Source organism: Oncorhynchus clarkii, chromosome 11, assembly GCF_045791955.1.
Source record: "Oncorhynchus clarkii lewisi isolate Uvic-CL-2024 chromosome 11, UVic_Ocla_1.0, whole genome shotgun sequence".
NCBI lineage: Eukaryota > Metazoa > Chordata > Actinopteri > Salmoniformes > Salmonidae > Oncorhynchus > Oncorhynchus clarkii.
Genome location: NC_092157.1, coordinates 12,944,358 through 12,962,628, shown reverse-complemented (window position 1 = coordinate 12,962,628; position 18,271 = coordinate 12,944,358). Strand labels below are relative to the sequence as shown.

Below are 18,271 nucleotides of genomic sequence, written 5' to 3'. Positions count from 1 at the left end.
ATTAATCAAGTGCAGCATCTGGATGCTCCTTATTAATCACATCTGACCGACAAATATTTTTGAACATCATCCACATAAGAGTCACAGCAAAATCTTTTGTATGATCTCTGATACACTATTTTAGGCCCAGCTGTTGGAGCTTTGGTTTTCCTGGATATAGCCACTATATTGAGATCACTGTATTCAATGGGAAGGGATACAGCTTTAGAACAAAGCTCTATAGTATTACTAAAAATGTGATTGATACATGTAGGTTATCTTGTTCTTGTAGTGTTTGTAAACACCCTGGTTGATTGATTAATAACCTGAACCAGATTAAAGGCACTGGTCACAGTGATGCTTCCTCTTGAGTTGACAGCTTGATGAAAACCGGGCAATATTCAGGTCCCGAAGAAAGTAAACCTCTCTGTTTACATCACCTACACTATCAAGCAATTCACACATATCACACATACATAGGATCTGCAGAGAAGAATGGGAGAAACTCCCCAAATACAGGTGTGCCAACCTTGTAGCATCATACGCAAGAAGACTCGAGGCTGTAATCGCTGCCAAAGGGGCTTCAACAAAGTACTGAGTAAAAGGTCTGACTACTTATGTAAAAATAAATGCAAAAATGTCTAAACCTGTTTTTGATTTGTTATTATGGGATATCGTGTGTAGATTGATGAGGGTAAACACTAATCAATTTTATAAGGCTGTAATGTAACAAAATGTTGAAAAAGTCAGGGGGTCTGAATACTTTCTGAATGCAATGTACATGATAAACCGGATATGGTCAAAGGCAAACACTCTCGTTACACACAGAGCAGAACCAAGGCCACCTATAGACCGCACAATATGTATAGGGAATGTGAATCTTTGTGTTTTTACTTTTGTTATTTTCAAATTTCAGTTTTTTTATATTTCTTATGGACTCTTGGAAGACTAGCCCTTGGGTTAAATAACCTACCACCCAAGGCCAAATGTACACTGGAGTTGCTTACCAAGAAGACAGCTGATGTTCCTGAGTGGACAAGTTACAGATTTGACTTAAATCTGCTTGAAAATGTATGTCAAGTCTTGAAAATGAATCCCCAACATCTTGACAGACCTTGAAGAATTTTGAAAAGCATAATTGGCATATATCGTGTGCAAAACCCTTAAAGACCCAAGGGGTTGGTTACCTGATGCTGCCCACTGCTCCGTCGGGACTGTTGAGCTCTGAGGCGGGCACGGTGTCCCACTTGAAGTGCAGCCCCCAGTTGAAGCCCCCCCGGACAATGGGGGAGGGGCTATAGGCCAGGGTGTCAGCGCTAATAATGTCGATGACGGGACACACCACTGTTTTGTGGTCCCGCTGGATGGGAGCCAGCAGGGGCTGCAGCCACGCCTCATTCACCTCACAGTGGCTGTCCAGGAACACAAGCACCTCCCCTTCAGAGAGAAAACGCCAATCAGGAGAACAATGGGGAGAGTTCTCAGATCAGGGTTTCTTGGGGATAAGGGTACACAACTACAGTTTGGTTCACCTGTACCATGGTCCCCTATATCAGACTGCTGCTGATTATAATACAACCTTATTACATCTGTATTTAACTTGACAGAAGACATCCATGTCTCAGTGTGCATATTGTTACATGGAGTCAGAAGTGGGATCCCGTCTCAGTGTGCATATTGTTACATGGAGTCAGAAGTGGGATCCCGTCTCAGTGTGCATATTGTTACATGGAGTCAGAAGTGGGATCCTGTGCCAGTGTGCATATTGTTAAATGGTGTCAGAAATAAGATCCCATCTCAGTGTGAATATTGTTACATTATTAGGTAAGACTTTATATTAAGGTCCCTTAATAAACCAATGATTAAAAAATGGTCATTCAATTATTTAAATATAAAGTGTTACCCATTAGTGAAGAGTTATGGTTTGAGGGGGGGGCTCACCGGTGGCATGAGAAGCACCTATCATTCTCCCTCTGATCAATCCCTCTCTCTTCTCGTTGCGGACCACCTTGACCTTGACCTGGAGTTTGTGCTGCTGGACATAGCTGTCAAGATCTTCCTTCAGATCAGCTGTGGTGGAGAAACAGGACAGGAGAGATGCTTCCAGATGGAGCTGATATCTTTATCTATACATGTAGATCCCACTGCGATCAAAGCTCTATTTTCTATCTAAACTTACTCATAAGACCCTTGACGAACTTTTCAGTTGATACAGACAACACTCTTTCAATATGCCAATACAATACAGTAGCCTGCGTTTGTTCTCCAAGTAGGTCATTGAAGCACGCACACTGTAGACAGACACACATTCCATGACAGCATCCAATAATTTACTGGGCCTTGTTATGGTCTGCGTCGCTCCGGCGAGCCTGAACAAAACCAATAGATGCACAACTGAAAAGAGCAACTTGCCTAGTTCACTGCTGTCATCCACCAGTATAATCTCATGCAGCAGGTAGGCCGGCGTGCGATCCAGGACGCTGTGCACGGTGCGCAGGAGGGCGGAGAACGCCTCGTTGAAGAAGCAGATCACTACGCTGGCCGCGGGGAGGGACAGAGGATAGATCATGTCTCGGCACCTGAGAGAGGGATGGGAGTCACTATTAACACATATTGCATGTTAGCACACAGAGCCACTGTAGTTCTACAGGGACAAACAGAACTAGGATCAGATCCTCTTTGATAATGGAATGCATACAACATCACTCACTCATTACGGTGTTCATCCATAAAATGATTCATTCATTCAAGGTTTATACAAATATGTCCATTCAATAGACAATTGCGTTAAAAAAAACTGTCCAACACCCATGTCTTTATGGTATATGGTTCAGAAGTTAGACGTCTTACTCTGAGAATTTAGCATATTTATAGTGAATGGAATTTCATCACGGGCATGATCAAAAAGTGGTCACTGCTCACTAGAACTCTGTGGCGCTGCTCCGCGGCAGAACGGTGCTAACTTCAAACTGATGTGGCTGCAGGTTCGTGAGTGAAAACATGGCCTTTTTCTAAATGAAATCCACAGAATACAAAACAAAAGAGGGAGTAAATATATATGTATTTACCAAGCTAACAGACTGAATTTCAATATACACCCTCCGCGAAGACAATCTGTTCATGTTTTCATTGTGCATTTCTGTGTCTCCCTTTAAATTGCCATAGAAACGGCCCCTCTCACCGTAGATTGATAGCCAATATAGCCAAGGATCTGGAGATGAAAATGACTTAGGTATCAAGTTGATTTTGATTGGTCCCAACCCGCAGAAACACCTCCAAAATGGTACCACATCCCAACCCCAAATATGGAACAGATACACACCCAAGAGCGGCTTGCTCTAAACTAGCAACGGTCACAGCAAATTAACATTCTTATTATATTATATATATATTATATATATTATAAGGTTTTAATATTGTAGAGAACAATCTAATTATTCATTCTATGTGATGTATAATGACAAAGAAAAAGTTCTGACATTTTTGTAGCACCCTACGCTCATGCTCTGTCACTGTGCAGCTTCTAATGCAACATTTGGCTTGTGACTGTCACACCTACAGAACTTTCTACAACCTTGTGAAAGTTGTGAAAGCCTTGGACACGTTAACAGTTTTACCCTTTGCTATAAAATCCTATGCCTCAACTACTCACTCTCTGCCCTATCCTAACATGTCTGCAGAATTTACAAACTCTCCTATAACATTTACAAGCAACTCATCGCGTGTGTGATAACTCCAACCTCCCGGCCTACTTGTTAGGCACAGACCAGTGCGAAATCAATTCATCTCTAGACAGATGATGTGGCCTGTCCTTTGATTTCGTAATGGCCACAAGCCAGGCAGAGAGAGATTGACATGATTTCCCATTTAGCCTTTGGCTACCGTCGGCCTTCATGCGATGGCTTGTAAAGTGCTGCGTCAGCCGTTCACTCTGAATGGGTCAATAAACCCACATATATGCCAAGCACAAACACGCTGTCGCGCTCACTCACTTGTCGTCCCTAGTGTCGGGGAGGTCTCTGTGGTAGCCTAGTCGATTGCTGATCAGTACGTTGAAAGCATGCTTGTGATAGCCCATGTCACGCACCTCCTGGTCTTGCTCATTAAAAATCATTCCTGGAAAGGAAAAGATGGGATGATGAAAAAAAATGAATAAAGAATGCAAGTTGATTCAATTGTTCAGAATAGGGAGGGTACTTGTGGTAGTTGGTCAGTATGAGGATTCTATTGATGTATCCAAGTTGCCATGGTAACATAAGGGGCCGTTGTCCAGAGTGTGAGGTAATGGCTTAGGTTTACTTTGCTGATGAACTCTGTGCAACCATGGAAATAACTCACTCAGCCAGCTGAAGGCCACACTCCAATTCAACAACATTTCAATAATGCTTTTTCATTGCTGCAATGAACCATTTGTGTGTCTCGTCGTTGCACCTACTTTCAGACAGTTAAAATCACTTAATGCCAACCGATAATCTGTAATGAGTTACGGTTAGCTTGATTGTTCCTATGTTTCTCACTGTCCAACTATAAATGGGCTTTGATGTGGAAACGCCTAGGCTGTACTTACTTTTCACATCGCTCTCCTGTTAAATGTTTTATTGGTTGACATGGGAGCAAACCACATTAAACTTCCCTTTTGGACCCATGACGATTACAGACTGTCAAAATGTCCTAAACCATTCCAGAATCTGTCATGGGTACGATTGAGAGCTCATCTTTCTGGGTGTATGTGACACTCTGAAGGTAATAGGCCTACAGTTCATAGGAGTTGATTACGATGCAGTTCACATAAGCTTCATTAATTAACTGACATTCATTTTGAGATTTTCTTCCAGGCCAGCTCCTTTACATAATCTGCTATGGTAACATTACTTTTCATGTACACTATAAAGTTCTGTATAAAGATAAGAGTGAAATCATCTTTGATGGGGGTCGTTTCAAGTTTCATGCTCTGAAGGAGGGCTCACTTACCCATCTCAGGAGAGAGAGCGGCCTGCTTGTTGCCTCCTGCTCCAGCTGCAGGGACTGCCGTAATTCCATGTTCTGGCCCTCCTCCAGGGCCCTTGGAGAAACGGGGTTGGAAGCGGTGGGCCTGGGGCCCCTGGATGGGCACATACCTGAAGGTGGGCCGGCCGCCGTCTTGGCCGAGGCTGAAGTAGAGGAAGAGTAGGACGGACCAGGTCACGGAGGTGAAGAGGCAGCCATAGCAGAAATAGCGCAGTGTGACGCTACCCATGGTAGCCCTAGCATCGTCGGCGCTCCGTGCTCAGGCCCCTGTCGAGGAAACCAGAGACAATAAAGAAAGGGTTTAAATAGAAGCTTACAGATCTGCATACAAGCAGTTATGTGGTGCATTGAGTGAGTTGGAAGCTTACAGTTCTGCATACAAGCAGTTATGTGGTGCATTGAGTGAGTTGGAAGCTTACAGATCTGCATACAAGCAGTTATGTGGTGCATTGAGTGAGTTGGAAGCTTACAGTTCTGCATACAAGCAGTTATGTGGTGCATTGAGTGAGTTGGAAGCTTACAGATCTGCATACAAGCAGTTATGTGGTGCATTGAGTGAGTTGGAAGCTTACAGATCTGCATACAAGCAGTTATGTGGTGCATTGAGTGAGTTGGAAGCTTACAGATCTGCATACAAGCAGTTATGTGGTGCATTGAGTGAGTTGGAAGCTTACAGTTCTGCATACAAGCAGTTATGTGGTGCATTGAGTGAGTTGGAAGCTTACAGATCTGCATACAAGCAGTTATGTGGTGCATTGAGTGAGTTGGAAGCTTACAGATCTGCATACAAGCAGTTATGTGGTGCATTGAGTGAGTTGGAAGCTTACAGTTCTGCATACAAGCAGTTCTGCAGTGCATTGAGTGAGTTCTTGAGTTTCTATGAATAGCCTGAAAGAACATATCATCGGGAACTAAATATCACCTGTCTTCTCTCAGGGAAGAAAACATGCACAATTTATCCTGTTGAGGCTTTTTGAAAAGAAAACGCTCTGTAAACACATCTATTTATGACCCACAAAAAATCCAAAATAATATACGCCTTATTTCTATTGCCCATCTCTGGCAGAAAAACAAGGAATGTCAGATATGTGAGTTTGATTATAATTGCGTGCGCTTTTTGGCACTGCATTCAAACAGATATACAAATCTTAATACAACAAAAGAACCCAGCATGGGGGAGCCATCACAGTTTCTGTCAAATGAGGACAGCAGGGCAAAAACAAGGCTAGTCCTCTCTGAAAAACACTTAGGCCTAAGCAGATGCACACGGACGTCACAGAATGTTCCTTTGCTTTGGCACTTAGTGGCTTGTTAGTGGGAAGGGAAGATGATCAGAGGTGAAAGAGAGAGGCGATGAGTCATTAGAGAAGAACATTTGGGATAGACAAAAAGAAAAAGTGCAAAGCCATTAATAGATAAATGCAGAAGTAGAGCATGTGATGAAAGGATCAGGCTAGGTCTAGATGAAGTGGACAGACTGAGCTATGGTGTGAAGCTCACACAGTGTGCCAAATGATTCGGCAAAGAAACCAAGTGCAACATTCTATATGGCAGTGGTATTCAAAGTTGGGGTCGCAACCTTGAACTGCAGTGGGTACAAATTATTATATGGGACAATATATATTTTATTGAGTAGGCCTAATTTATTGGTTTCTTTTCATTTAGAAAATGTAATGAATTGAAGGTTATTTTGATGTAAAAATCTAAATTGACAAATGTTAAGGTTGTGTCATTAGATTTAGGGTTGGGTCGCAAGAATTCATTGCGGAATAGATGGGGTCCCCAGTTCAGCATTCAACATCATAGTACCCTCCAAGCTCATCATTAAGCTCGAGGCCCTGGGTATGAACCCCACCCTGTGCAACTGGGTCCTGGACTTCCAGATGGGCCACCCCCAGGTAGTGAATGTAGGAAACAACACATCCAATTCACTGTTCATCAACACTGGGGCCCCAAAAGTATGTGTGCTCAGCCCCTCCTGTACTCCCTGTTCACCCATGACTGCGTAGCCACGCACGCCTCTAACTCAATCATCAAGTCTGCAGACGACACAACAGTCGCAGGCCTGATTACCAACAATGAAGAGACAGCCTACAAGGAGGAGGTGAGGGCCCTGGGAGTGTGGTGCCAGGAAAACAACCTCTCACTCAACATCAACAAAACAAAGGAGTTGATTGTGGACTTCAGGAAACAGCAGAGGGAGCACCCCCCCATCCACATCGATGGGACCGCAGTCGATAAGGTGGAAAGCTTCAAGTTCCTCGGCGTACACATCACTGACAAACTGAAATGGTCCACCTACAGAGACAGTGTGGTGAAGAAGATGCAACAGCGCCTCTTCAACCTCAGGAAGCTGAAGAAATGTGGCTTGGCACCTAAAACCCTCACAATCTTTTACAGATGCACAACAGAGCATCCTGTCGGGCTGTATCACCGCCTTGTTAGCCGCAGGGCTCTCCAGGGGGTGGTGCGGTCTGCCCAACGCATCACCGGGGGCAAACTACTTGCCCTCCAGGACAACTACAGCACCCGATGTCACAGGAAGGCCAAAAATATCATCAAGGACAACAACCCCCCGAGCCACTGCCTGTTCACCCAACTATCATCCAGAATGCGAGGTAAGTACAGGTGCATCAAAGCTGGGACCGAGAAACAGAAAAACAGCTTCTATCTCAAGGCCATCAGACTGTTAAATAGCCATCACTAGCACATTAGAGGCTGCTGTCTCACATACATAGACTTGGAATCACTGGCCACTTTAATAAGGTTTACATATTTTGCCATGCTCATCTCATAAACTCAGCAAAAAAAGAAACGTCCTCTCACTGTCAACTGCGTATATTTTCAGCAAACTTAACTTAACATATTTGTAAGAACATAACAAGATTCAACAACTGAGACATGAACTGAACAAGTTTCACAGACATGTGACTAACAGAAATTGAATAATGTGTCCCTGAACAAAGCGGGGTCAAAATCAAAAGTAACAGTCAGTATCTAGTGGCCACCAGCTGCATTAAGTACTGCAGTGCATCTCCTCCTCATGGACTGCACCAGATTTGCCAGTTTTTGCTGTGAGATGTTACTCCACTCTTCACCAAGGCACCTGCAAGTTCCCGGACATTTCTGAGGGGAATGGCCCTAGCCCTCACCCTTCAATCCAACAGGTTCCAGACGTGCTCAATGAGATTGAGATCCGGGCTCTTCGCTGGCCATGGCAGAACACTGACATTCCTGTCTTGCAGGAAATCACGCACAAAACGAGCAGTATGGCTGGTGGCATTGTCATGCTGGAGGGTCATGTCAGGATGAGCCTGTAGGAAGGGTACCACATGAGAGAGAAGGATGTCTTCCCTGTAACGCACAGCGCTGAGATTGCCTGCAATGACAACAAGCTCAGTCCAATGATGCTGTGACACACCGCCCCAGACCATGATGGACCATCCACCTCCAAATTGATCCCGCTCCAGAGTACAGGCCTCATAGTAACGCTCATTCCTTCGACGATAAACGCAAATCCGACCATCACACCTGGTAAGACAAAACCACGACTCGTAAGTGAAGAGCACTTTTTGCCAATCCTGTCTGGTCCAGCGATGATGGGTTTGTGCCCATAGGCGACGTTGTTGCTGGTGATGTCTGCCTACAAGCCCTCAGTCCAGCCTCTCTCAGCCTATTGCGGAAAGTCTGAGCACTGATGGAGGGATTGTGCGTTCCTGGTGTAACTCAGGCAGTTGCTACCATCCTCTACCTGTCCCACAGGTGTGATGTTCGGATGTACCGATCCTGTGCAGATGTTGTTACACGTGGTCTGCCACTGCGAGGACGATCAGCTGTCCGTCCTGCCTCCCTGTAGAGCTGTCTTAGGCGTCTCACAGTACAGACATTTCAATTTATTGCCCTGGCCACATCTGCAGTCCTCATGCCTTAGTCCTCATGCCTCCTTGCAGCATGCCTAAGGCACATTCACTCAGATGAGCAGGAACCCTGGGAATCTTTATTTTGGTGTTTTTCAGAGTCAGTAGAAAGGCCTCTTTTTAGTGTCCTAAGTTTTCATAACTGTGACCTTAATTGCCTACCGTCTGTAAGCTGTTAGTGTCTTAATGACCGTTCCCCAGGTGCATGTTTATTAATTGTTTATGGTTCATTGAACAAGCATGGGAAACAGTGTTTAAACCCTTTACAATGAAGATCTGTGAAGTTTTTTGGATTTTTACGAATTATCTTTGAAAGACAGGGTCCTGAAAAAGGTAAGTTAATTTGTTTTGCTGAGTTTATGTATATAATGGATTCTATCATATTCTACTGTATGCCATTCTGACATTGCTCGTCCAAATATTTATATATTCTTAATTCCATTCCATTAGATGTATGTGTATTGTTAGATATTCCTGCACTTTTGGGAGCTAGAAACACAAGCATTTTGCTAAATGTGTGTGACAAATAACATTTGACTTGGCATAGTGCCTTCAGAAAGTATTCATACCCTTTGACATATTCCACATGTTGTTTCAGCCTGAATTCAAAATGGATTCAATTGATTTGTCTTCTCACCCATCTACACACAATACCCCATAATGACAAAGTGATAACATGTTTTTAGAAATTTTAGCAAATTTATTGACAAATAAATACAGAAATATATAATTACATAAGTATTCACACCCCTGAGTCAATACTTTGTAGAAGCACCTTTGGCAGCGATTACAGCTGTGAGTCTTTCTGGGTAAGTCTATAAGAGCTTTCCAGAGCTGGATTGGGCAACATTTGCACTTTATTATTTTCAAAATTCTTCAAACTTTGTAAAATTGATTGTTGATCATAGCTAGACAACAATTTAAGTCTTGCCATAGACTTTCAAGCAGATTTAAGTAAAAACTGTAACTCTGCCACTAAGGAACATTTACTGTCTCCTTGGTAAACAACTCCAGTGTAGATTTGGCCTTGTGTTTTAGGTTATTGTCCTTCTGAAAGGTGAATTTACCTCCCAGTGTCTGCTGGAAAGCAGACTGAACCAGGTTTTCCTCTAGGATTTTGCCTGTGCTTAGCTCGGTTTCTTTTTTATTCAGAAAAACTCCCCAGTCCTTAAGGATTACAAGCATACCCATAACATGATGCAGCCACCACTATGCTTGAAAATATGGAGTGATACTCAGTAATGTGTTGTGTTGGATTTTCCCCAAACATAACACTTGGTATTCAGAATGAAAAGTGAATTTCTTGGCACATTTTTAGAGCTTTGTTGCGAACAGGATGCATGTTTTGTTATATTTGTATTCTGTACGGGCTTCCTTCTTTTCGCTCTGTCAATTAGGTTAGTATCGTGGCGTAACTATACTGAACAAAAATATAAAACGCTACATGCAACAATTTCACAGAGTTACAGTTCATATAAGGAAATCAGTCAATTAAAATAAATCTGGCCTTAATCTGTGGATTTCACATGACTGGGCAGGGATTTAGCCATGGGTGGGCATAGGCCCAGCCAATCAAAACGAGTTTTACGACATACAGAAATACTCCTAAGTTTCACCAGCTGTCCGGGTTGCTTGTCTCAGATGATTCCGCAGGTGACACAACAACACAACGTTGTAATGATCATGCTGTTTATTCAGCTTATTGATATGCCACACTTGTCAGGTGGATTAGTTTGGCAAAGGAGAAATGTAAACAAATTTGTGCATATGGAACATTTCTGGGATCTTTTATTTCACCTCATGAAACCAAAACTTTACAGATTGCGTTTATACACTGCTCAAAAAAATAAAGGGAAAACTTAAACAACACAATGTAACTCCAAGTCAATCACACGTCTGTGAAATCAAACTGTCCACTTAGGAAGCAACACTGATTGACAATACATTTCACATTCTGTTGTGCAAATGGAATTGACAACAGGTGGAAATTATAGACAATTAGCAAGACACCCCCAATAAAGGAGTGGTTCTGCAGGTGGTGACCACAGACCACTTCTCAGTTACCAGGAGACAGGCCAGTACATCAGGAGACGTGGAGGAGGCCGTAGGACGGCAACAACCCAGCAGCAGGACCGCTACCTCCGCCTTTGTGCAAGGAGGAGCAGGAGGAGCACTGCCAGAGCCCTGCAAAATGACTTCCAGCAGGCCACAAATGTGCACGTGTCTGCTCAAACGGTCAGAAACAGAATCCATGAGGGTGGTATGAGGGCCCAACTTCCACAGGTGGGGGTTGTGCTTACTACAGCCCAACACCGTGCAGGACATTTGGCATTTAACAGAGAACACCAAGATTGGCAAATTCTGACTGCCAGTAGCCTGACTGCCATTAGGTACAGAGATGAGATCCTCAGACCCCTTGTGAGACCATATGCTGGTGCGGTTGGCCCTGGGTTCCTCCTAATGCAAGACAATGCTAGACCATGTCAGCAGTTCCTGCAAGAGGAAGGCATTGATGCTATGGACTGGCCCGCCCGTTCCCCAGACCTGAATTGAGCACATCTGGGACATTATGTCTCGCTCCATCCACCAACGCTACGTTGCACCACAGACTGTCCAGGAGTTGGCGGATGCTTTAGTCCAGGTCTGGGAGGAGATTCCTCAGGAGACCATCCGCCACCTCATCAGGAGCATGCCCAAGCATTGTAGGGAGGTCATACAGGCACGTGGAGGTCACACACACTGAGCCTCATTTTGACTTGTTTTAAGGACATTACATCAAAGTTGGATCAGCCTGTAGTGTGATTTTCCACTTTAATTTTGAGTGTGACTCCAAATCCAGACCTCCATCGGTTGATCAATTTGATTTCCATTGATAATTTGTGTGATTTTGTTGTCAGCACATTCAACTATGTAAAGAAAATAGTATGTAATAAGAATATTTCATTCATTCAGATCTAGGATGTGTTATTTTAGTATTCCCTTTATTTTTTTGAGAGGTGTATGTTGTTGATCCATCCGCAGTGTTCTATCAGTGCCATTAAAGTCTATAATGGTTTCAAAGTCACTATTGGCCCTCATGGTGAAATCCTTGAAAGGTTTCCATCCTCTCCGGCAACTGAGTTAGGAAGGATGCCTGTGTCTTTATAGTGACTGGGTGTACTGATACACCAGACAAAGTATAATTAATAACTTCACCATGCTCAAAGGGAAATTCAATAGGTGCCTTCTTTTTGAGGCATTGGGAAACCTCCCTGGTCTTTGGTTGAATTTGTGTTTGAAATTCACTGCTCGACTGAGGGACCTTACAGATAATAGTATGTGTGTGGTACAGAGATGAGGTAGTCATTCAAAAATCATGTTAAACACTGTTATTGCACACAGAGTGAGGCCATGCCACTTGTGACTTGTTAAGCACATTTTTACTCGTGAACTTGCTTGCCATAACAACAGGATTGAGTACTTATTGACTCAAGACATTTCAGCTTTTAATTTATTTGAAATACATAATTCAATTTTGACATTATGGGGTATTGTGTGTAGGCCAGGGATAAAAAAAATAATAATACATGTAATCAATATTAAATTCCTTCTGTAACACAACAAAATGTGGAAAAAGTAAAGGGTTGTGAATACTTTCTGAAGGCACTGAACAGTTGCTGTGGTCACAGACATTGGAAACTAAGGACCTGCCCTTGAGCTCTGACAGCAGGTCAAATAACAGGACTATCGGCGGTGGCTAGTGTTGTGACATTAGGCTGACTACAGTGTGTCTGTGGTTCAGGGGTCCAATCTGTCCCATTAATCCATGAATGAAGAAGGGACCAGTGCCAAAAAGCTGCTAACACTAATGAGCACACATAGCCTAATGCTACGTCAGGACAGTGAGGCCTAAATGCTCAATGCTTGTCGCATAGCTAGTAGGTCGTGAATGCAAACGGAGGAAAAATGAGGCGAGTTGATCTCGACACTGTCTAAATTGAAACGGCTTAGATATTGTGTCAAAGCAGTGCTTCTCAAGAACACTAGCTTTCAAAATGACTCTGCTGAATTTATAACCAAAATCGATATCCATTTCAGAGGAGCACTGGTTTCACACGGAGGAGTTGAGTGCTGAGAGGCCAAAGTTTCACAAGAAGAAGAAGATTGTAAATTAAAGTTGGCAGCGAGTTGATGGAATTCAGATGTAGCCGCCATGGTCCAGAGGGACAAAGCAGTTTTAAATTGTACCACAGAAAAGAGAACAGAGCCTTGCTAATTTAGTTCCTTTCTGGTTCCAATTTAGAAAATAGGACAAGCAGCACAAGTGCAAACATACTTTTACTCTCTCTCACTGGCATAGTCCTGTCACACACCACACAAATAGAAATTGTAAAAATATGCTGAACTGGCTCCATAAATAAATATGAAAAGGATAGAAAAACAGAAATGCCAGTGTAGTCTGTGGTCTATAATTAGCCACGTGGAGCCTTTCTCCAGCTGAAACAGTAAAGGAGGGGCTTGTGCCATTAGGCTAATCCAAAACTGCCATTTTGCAGCAGGCATTTGGACTAGACTGGAGCTGCCTGTCACCACCCTGGACCCACAGAGGGGTAACAGCACAGTAGACTAGAGCAAAGTTTAGTACAGTACACAGAGCACACTAGAGTTGAGTACACTATAATGTACTGGATTGTATTAAACTCTCCTGTACTCTACTCTGATGTCCAAACTTGTGAAACAGACATCTATGATTGGTTCAGATTTGGTCCAGAACGGACCAACCAAATTTGGTCTTGTTTGGGGGCAGAGCTCATTAAAATAATAACCAGTGTGTAGAATATTACCCAAATATGCAAAGGAGGATATCACATATTTATACCTTTGTGTACCTATTTAGGATACATCACCACAAAGAGAATGCCATTCATAACCTTATGCATTTCTGTGTAGGGATCAGGGGCCAATTTTGAAATTCTGTTACCGGGTTTAAATTCACTTCACTTACTCTAGTTCAATAACCAAAAATATATTTTTTCAATGTCAGTGTGTATTGTCATAGCTGACACCCCCTTTTTTCTGCAGACATCGTTGAATCTTAATTCAGAGAAAATATTATTAACTGTTTTCGGGGAAAAAACAGATGGAGATTTAACTGAAATTTTGTTACCAAACTTTGCATCTTCACAGTTCTTCCAGTAAATGTGTTTTTGTAAAATGTTCAGTGTAAATTGTTAAAAGTAGTAGTTGTGCATTGAGTTGTATGGTTTGTTCAACTTTGAAATCAATGGGGGTTTTTTTGCAAACATTTTAAGTGTAAAATCTGAGTTACCGTGGAATTTCCCTTATTGTACAATATTTGAATCACTAACCTAACTATGGGTTTAGTGCCTGTTGGACATGATCCTCGATTGCAGGCAGTTTCTTTCTAATGACACCTGGGCATGGGGCTCTTGTCTCTCAATACTTTTTATTTTAGCTGGCCGGTGCGCCACTCATTTGATGAAAAACAATTGGAGATGCACTGCGCCTTGCTTCTAAAGCTGCCTGATCTCAGCTGGCACAGTATGTCAGATTTCCCAGCCAAAACAGACGGTCACTGATCGCCCGCTTAAAATGTATGCACTAAAACGCATTCGTTGAAATTCTGCCAAAGCTCCATTTAATGTCAAGCTACTGTTCAACTCTGATATCATCTGCAAGGTTTATAGCAGCAGCAGGCACAAACACAACATAAGATGAAAACTGACAAAGATGTCACCTTCATTGAGTTTCAATTGCAGAGGTATATAAAGATGGCCTCCATGCGCTTACCACAAATTCCTTGTTTTGCCAAGTTCGCCGTATTGTACATTGCTAATGACCATAAAAAAAAGAGTAACAGAGAGCAGAGTATACACGATCCCAATGTTAGCTTCAAGATGCCAGCAATTTCAAAAAACAAAAAAATAGATTGTGCTGATTTATTGGCACATTGAACCATATCGCGGGCCATAGTTTAACAACCCAGTTGATAGTCCTAAAAACAAATGGTGTCATCCAATGTTCCCTCGAAGCTGCGCCTCCCCCAGGACTGCAGCGCAGAAGCAATATCAGTGTGCTCAGAGAAGCACGAGACTGAACTTCACTCAACTTTCTAGAGTTTTACCCATTAGTTAACGCCATCAACGTTTCCTTTACTGTGGGAATTGTGAATGAATCAACGGAATATTAGCCACTTTCAAAGCAACATACCAAAACAAAACCATAACCAAGCAGAGCTGCAGTGGGCCATTGCCATGTATGGATCTATGCCATTCACTTTGAACTGGATTGTTTTTAAAACATCAGGGTTGTGGGTAGTTGCGATTGTTTTTTAGATTATTATTTTCTTTAAAATGTATTTAACTAGGCAAGTCAGTTAAGAACAAGTTCTTACTTACAATGATGATCACCTCCGTGTCTGAAGGACAAGTGTATTAACAGGTCAATGTCAAGCTCTGCATGTTTCATGGAATGTAGACCTACATTGAACACCACACATTGGCTGCTACAGTAGGTTTAATGATAGAACCACTATTTCCATGTTAAAATGTTATGGATGCATTTTCCCCATTGTTTTTGATGGTATGCTACTCTAACTTAAGGTGAATACAGCCTCAGTGCTCATAGTAAACGTGTGCTGGAAGTTGCACCAAATCAAAAGATCTAGACCAGGATCACACCCAACCAGTGAAAGCGCAACAGTGCCCATGCCATCTGGTATATTTTTCTGCATTATGATTAGGGCTGTCAAACAATTAACATGTTTAAATCAAGTTAAAATCACAGGATTTGTTGTGATTAATTATGATTAACCACAAATTTCAGATTTTGCTCAAATTGAGCTGTGATTTAAGATTTTTAGAATAATATTGATGTCTTGATTTTGTCCAAAGTAATGGTAAGATATATATATATATATATATATATAGCCTGAAACTAATGGCTGCAAAATCGTGTACATGTTCCTTACAAGCTAGAATTTAGAATAAAATTAAATTTAAACTTCAACTGGTAAGAGTGTATTTCAGCTGCTGGAAAATATGGTTTGGTTCAATAAAAAAATATTCACACTAAAAGGTGTTGATTGTTTTCCATTTTCTCCTGCTTCAGAATATACCCTTTCCATTGTCATGGCATGCTTTGTTCAATAGCTATCTAGGAGAGAAAACCAAATATACAATATAAAACTGTCTTAATAGCTTTTGAACCAAGCATGCCATGACAATGAAAATTGTATATTCTGAAACGGGGGAAGATGGAAAGCATTCAAGATTTTTTTTTTTATTACTTTTTTGTGTGTGCAATTCACACACAAAGATGTCGATTGTTCTCCTTCCCTGGTTTAGAATATACAAGTCATGTTAATTTTACAAAAGCTGTATCCTTTCTAGCCATGACAGAATTTCATGCTATCCCTTCTAGCCATGACACAAGTTCATGCTACTGTTACTGATGAGCGAAAACCGAATATCCAATGTAAAATTACTTTACCTAGGTGTCCAACCATTTACACCGAGTGTACAAAACATTAAAAACCTTTCCTAATGTTGCGTTAGTAATGTTTTGCCTTCAGAAAAGCCTCAATACCGGCTCTCTAAAATGCTTTCCTGAGGATATTTTGTCTCATATTTAGAACAGGTTAAGGACGTTAGCTATAACGTTAGCTACTTAACTGATCGGCAAACTTCTAACTGTTAACGTTAGTTGTTAGCTACGTTAGCGTGCATTGCAAAATAAAAGACACGCTCGCTAGTTAGTGAAACTTTCCTTTAACTAACACGTGAGTTGACATTTATTGGTCACTTTAATTCCAGTCAGTGATTTCACTAGCTAATAAAACAACAAGCAGCTAACAGCTAGTTAAAATCATCAATCCAAACATGCTTGTTAACGCGAGTCCTGACATCGCCAATGAGGATCGAGACTCTAGGCATGCCAACATTTCTGAAAATAAAGTGTCACGTAAACTTACGATGCACTTGCTTCATTGACATCCCAATTTGTCTATGCTGGTATTGCAAATTCCGTTGGTTTAGGTACTGCGTCAACACCCAAGTCATACCTCCCCACCGCGGTCAGTACACTACACAACAAACACCCCAGTGACACAAAAAACTACATTCCATCCAAATCCGTTTCTAGCTGCTTGGCCATTCTCTTTGGTTTAAAACAACCCAATGCACCAAGTCAATAGCTATAGCTAACGCTAGCAACCTAGCTACTATTTTCTGAGTTTGGTCAGAGATATTAAAAAAGGGTGGAGATAAGAATACCATGGGAAATGACTTGATAAACGTATACGCTCCGCCCAACAGACTATCGACCAATCGCGTTCAGGTTGTCATGGTGCGTTACGCAAAAACTAATCGTCAAACAATCCCTTCTAAAGGTGAGGGAATGAGTCGAGAAACCTGCCTGTTTTCCTCAAAAGTACGTAATATCATGATTTCAAAGCTATACGATATTACAGATAACAAATTAGTTATCCCACATCTCTGAAAAGATGTGTAATGTTGTACTTCTTGTTCACGTGATTCGTGCTAATGTTTTATTTTTTTGTTAGCGCCAAATTGACTCCCATTCACTCCGTGAAGGAGGGATCCCCATGTCCCATAATCACCCAGAATGCACCGTGCGGCACATTGACGACGCATGGGCAACGTACACAATAGGCGTTAATACGAATTCCTTTGAGTTCTCCATCTCCTCAAAAGTATCTCTGGCTTGGTTCTAGTACAGTGCAGTGGCTGTGCGGCGTAGGAGTTGATAATGCTGGATTACCCAATCAGATATGACTGATTCACACTGTTAAGAACAATCGAAACGCGAAAATGCCTGCAGTCGATGCAGCATCGCATTAGTGGAAACCAAAACAAGAGGGACCTACCTAACTTTGTAAAATAGAAACTATATTTTGCAACAGACAATCTATTTATACACTAGATGCATTTTGGGAGTGCGGTTTTGAAGCCACACTCCCCCATCGTTGTAAAACATATTTTGAAAGCTATAGAAATGCATTTATTAATGTCTACTTTTGTTTTTGCAGAGTTTATTCTATCAAAGACACCTTAATACTGGGATGGACAATTTGCAGCCTGTGGCCAACAAAATTTCACTTAGGGGGCTCTGACTGCATTGTGGGTATGGATGTGGGTACGCAGACCCATAAGCACTGAGTTCTGATTTTTTGTGGCCCCCACCCCCATACAAATCCCTACCTTAAAGTGGCAAAATTGAACTTTTTGGGCGACCTGGTGAAAATCACATAGAAATGTGAGTTATAAATCTATCAATCTACTTGAAAGCAAGTCTTCGAAGCAGTAGATATGTTCTATGTGCGCTCTTTCTATGCTTTCTGTTCTTAA

General features: G+C 42.0%; 1 protein-coding gene across 3 annotated transcripts in view; it reads right to left on the bottom strand.

Moving 5' to 3' along the window:
• LOC139420220 (polypeptide N-acetylgalactosaminyltransferase 11-like) overlaps positions 1 to 17,162 on the bottom strand; it is a 43,960-nt gene extending 26,798 nt beyond the window's left edge. The window contains exons 1-6 of one of the 3 annotated variants that reach the window (XM_071170070.1): positions 16,876 to 17,162; positions 4,951 to 5,253; positions 3,972 to 4,095; positions 2,392 to 2,558; positions 1,921 to 2,049; positions 1,167 to 1,416 (exon numbers count right to left, since the gene is read on the bottom strand). In XM_071170070.1, the coding sequence (XP_071026171.1) occupies positions 1,167 to 1,416; positions 1,921 to 2,049; positions 2,392 to 2,558; positions 3,972 to 4,095; positions 4,951 to 5,215 (935 nt within the window). In that variant the 5' untranslated portion in view covers positions 5,216 to 5,253; positions 16,876 to 17,162. Of the gene's footprint in view, positions 1 to 1,166; positions 1,417 to 1,920; positions 2,050 to 2,391; positions 2,559 to 3,971; positions 4,096 to 4,950; positions 5,254 to 9,472; positions 9,524 to 16,875 lie in introns of those variants that run through there. The other 2 variants (XM_071170072.1, XM_071170071.1) reach the window with 2 other exon arrangements.
• Positions 17,163 to 18,271: the final 1,109 nt, after the last annotated feature.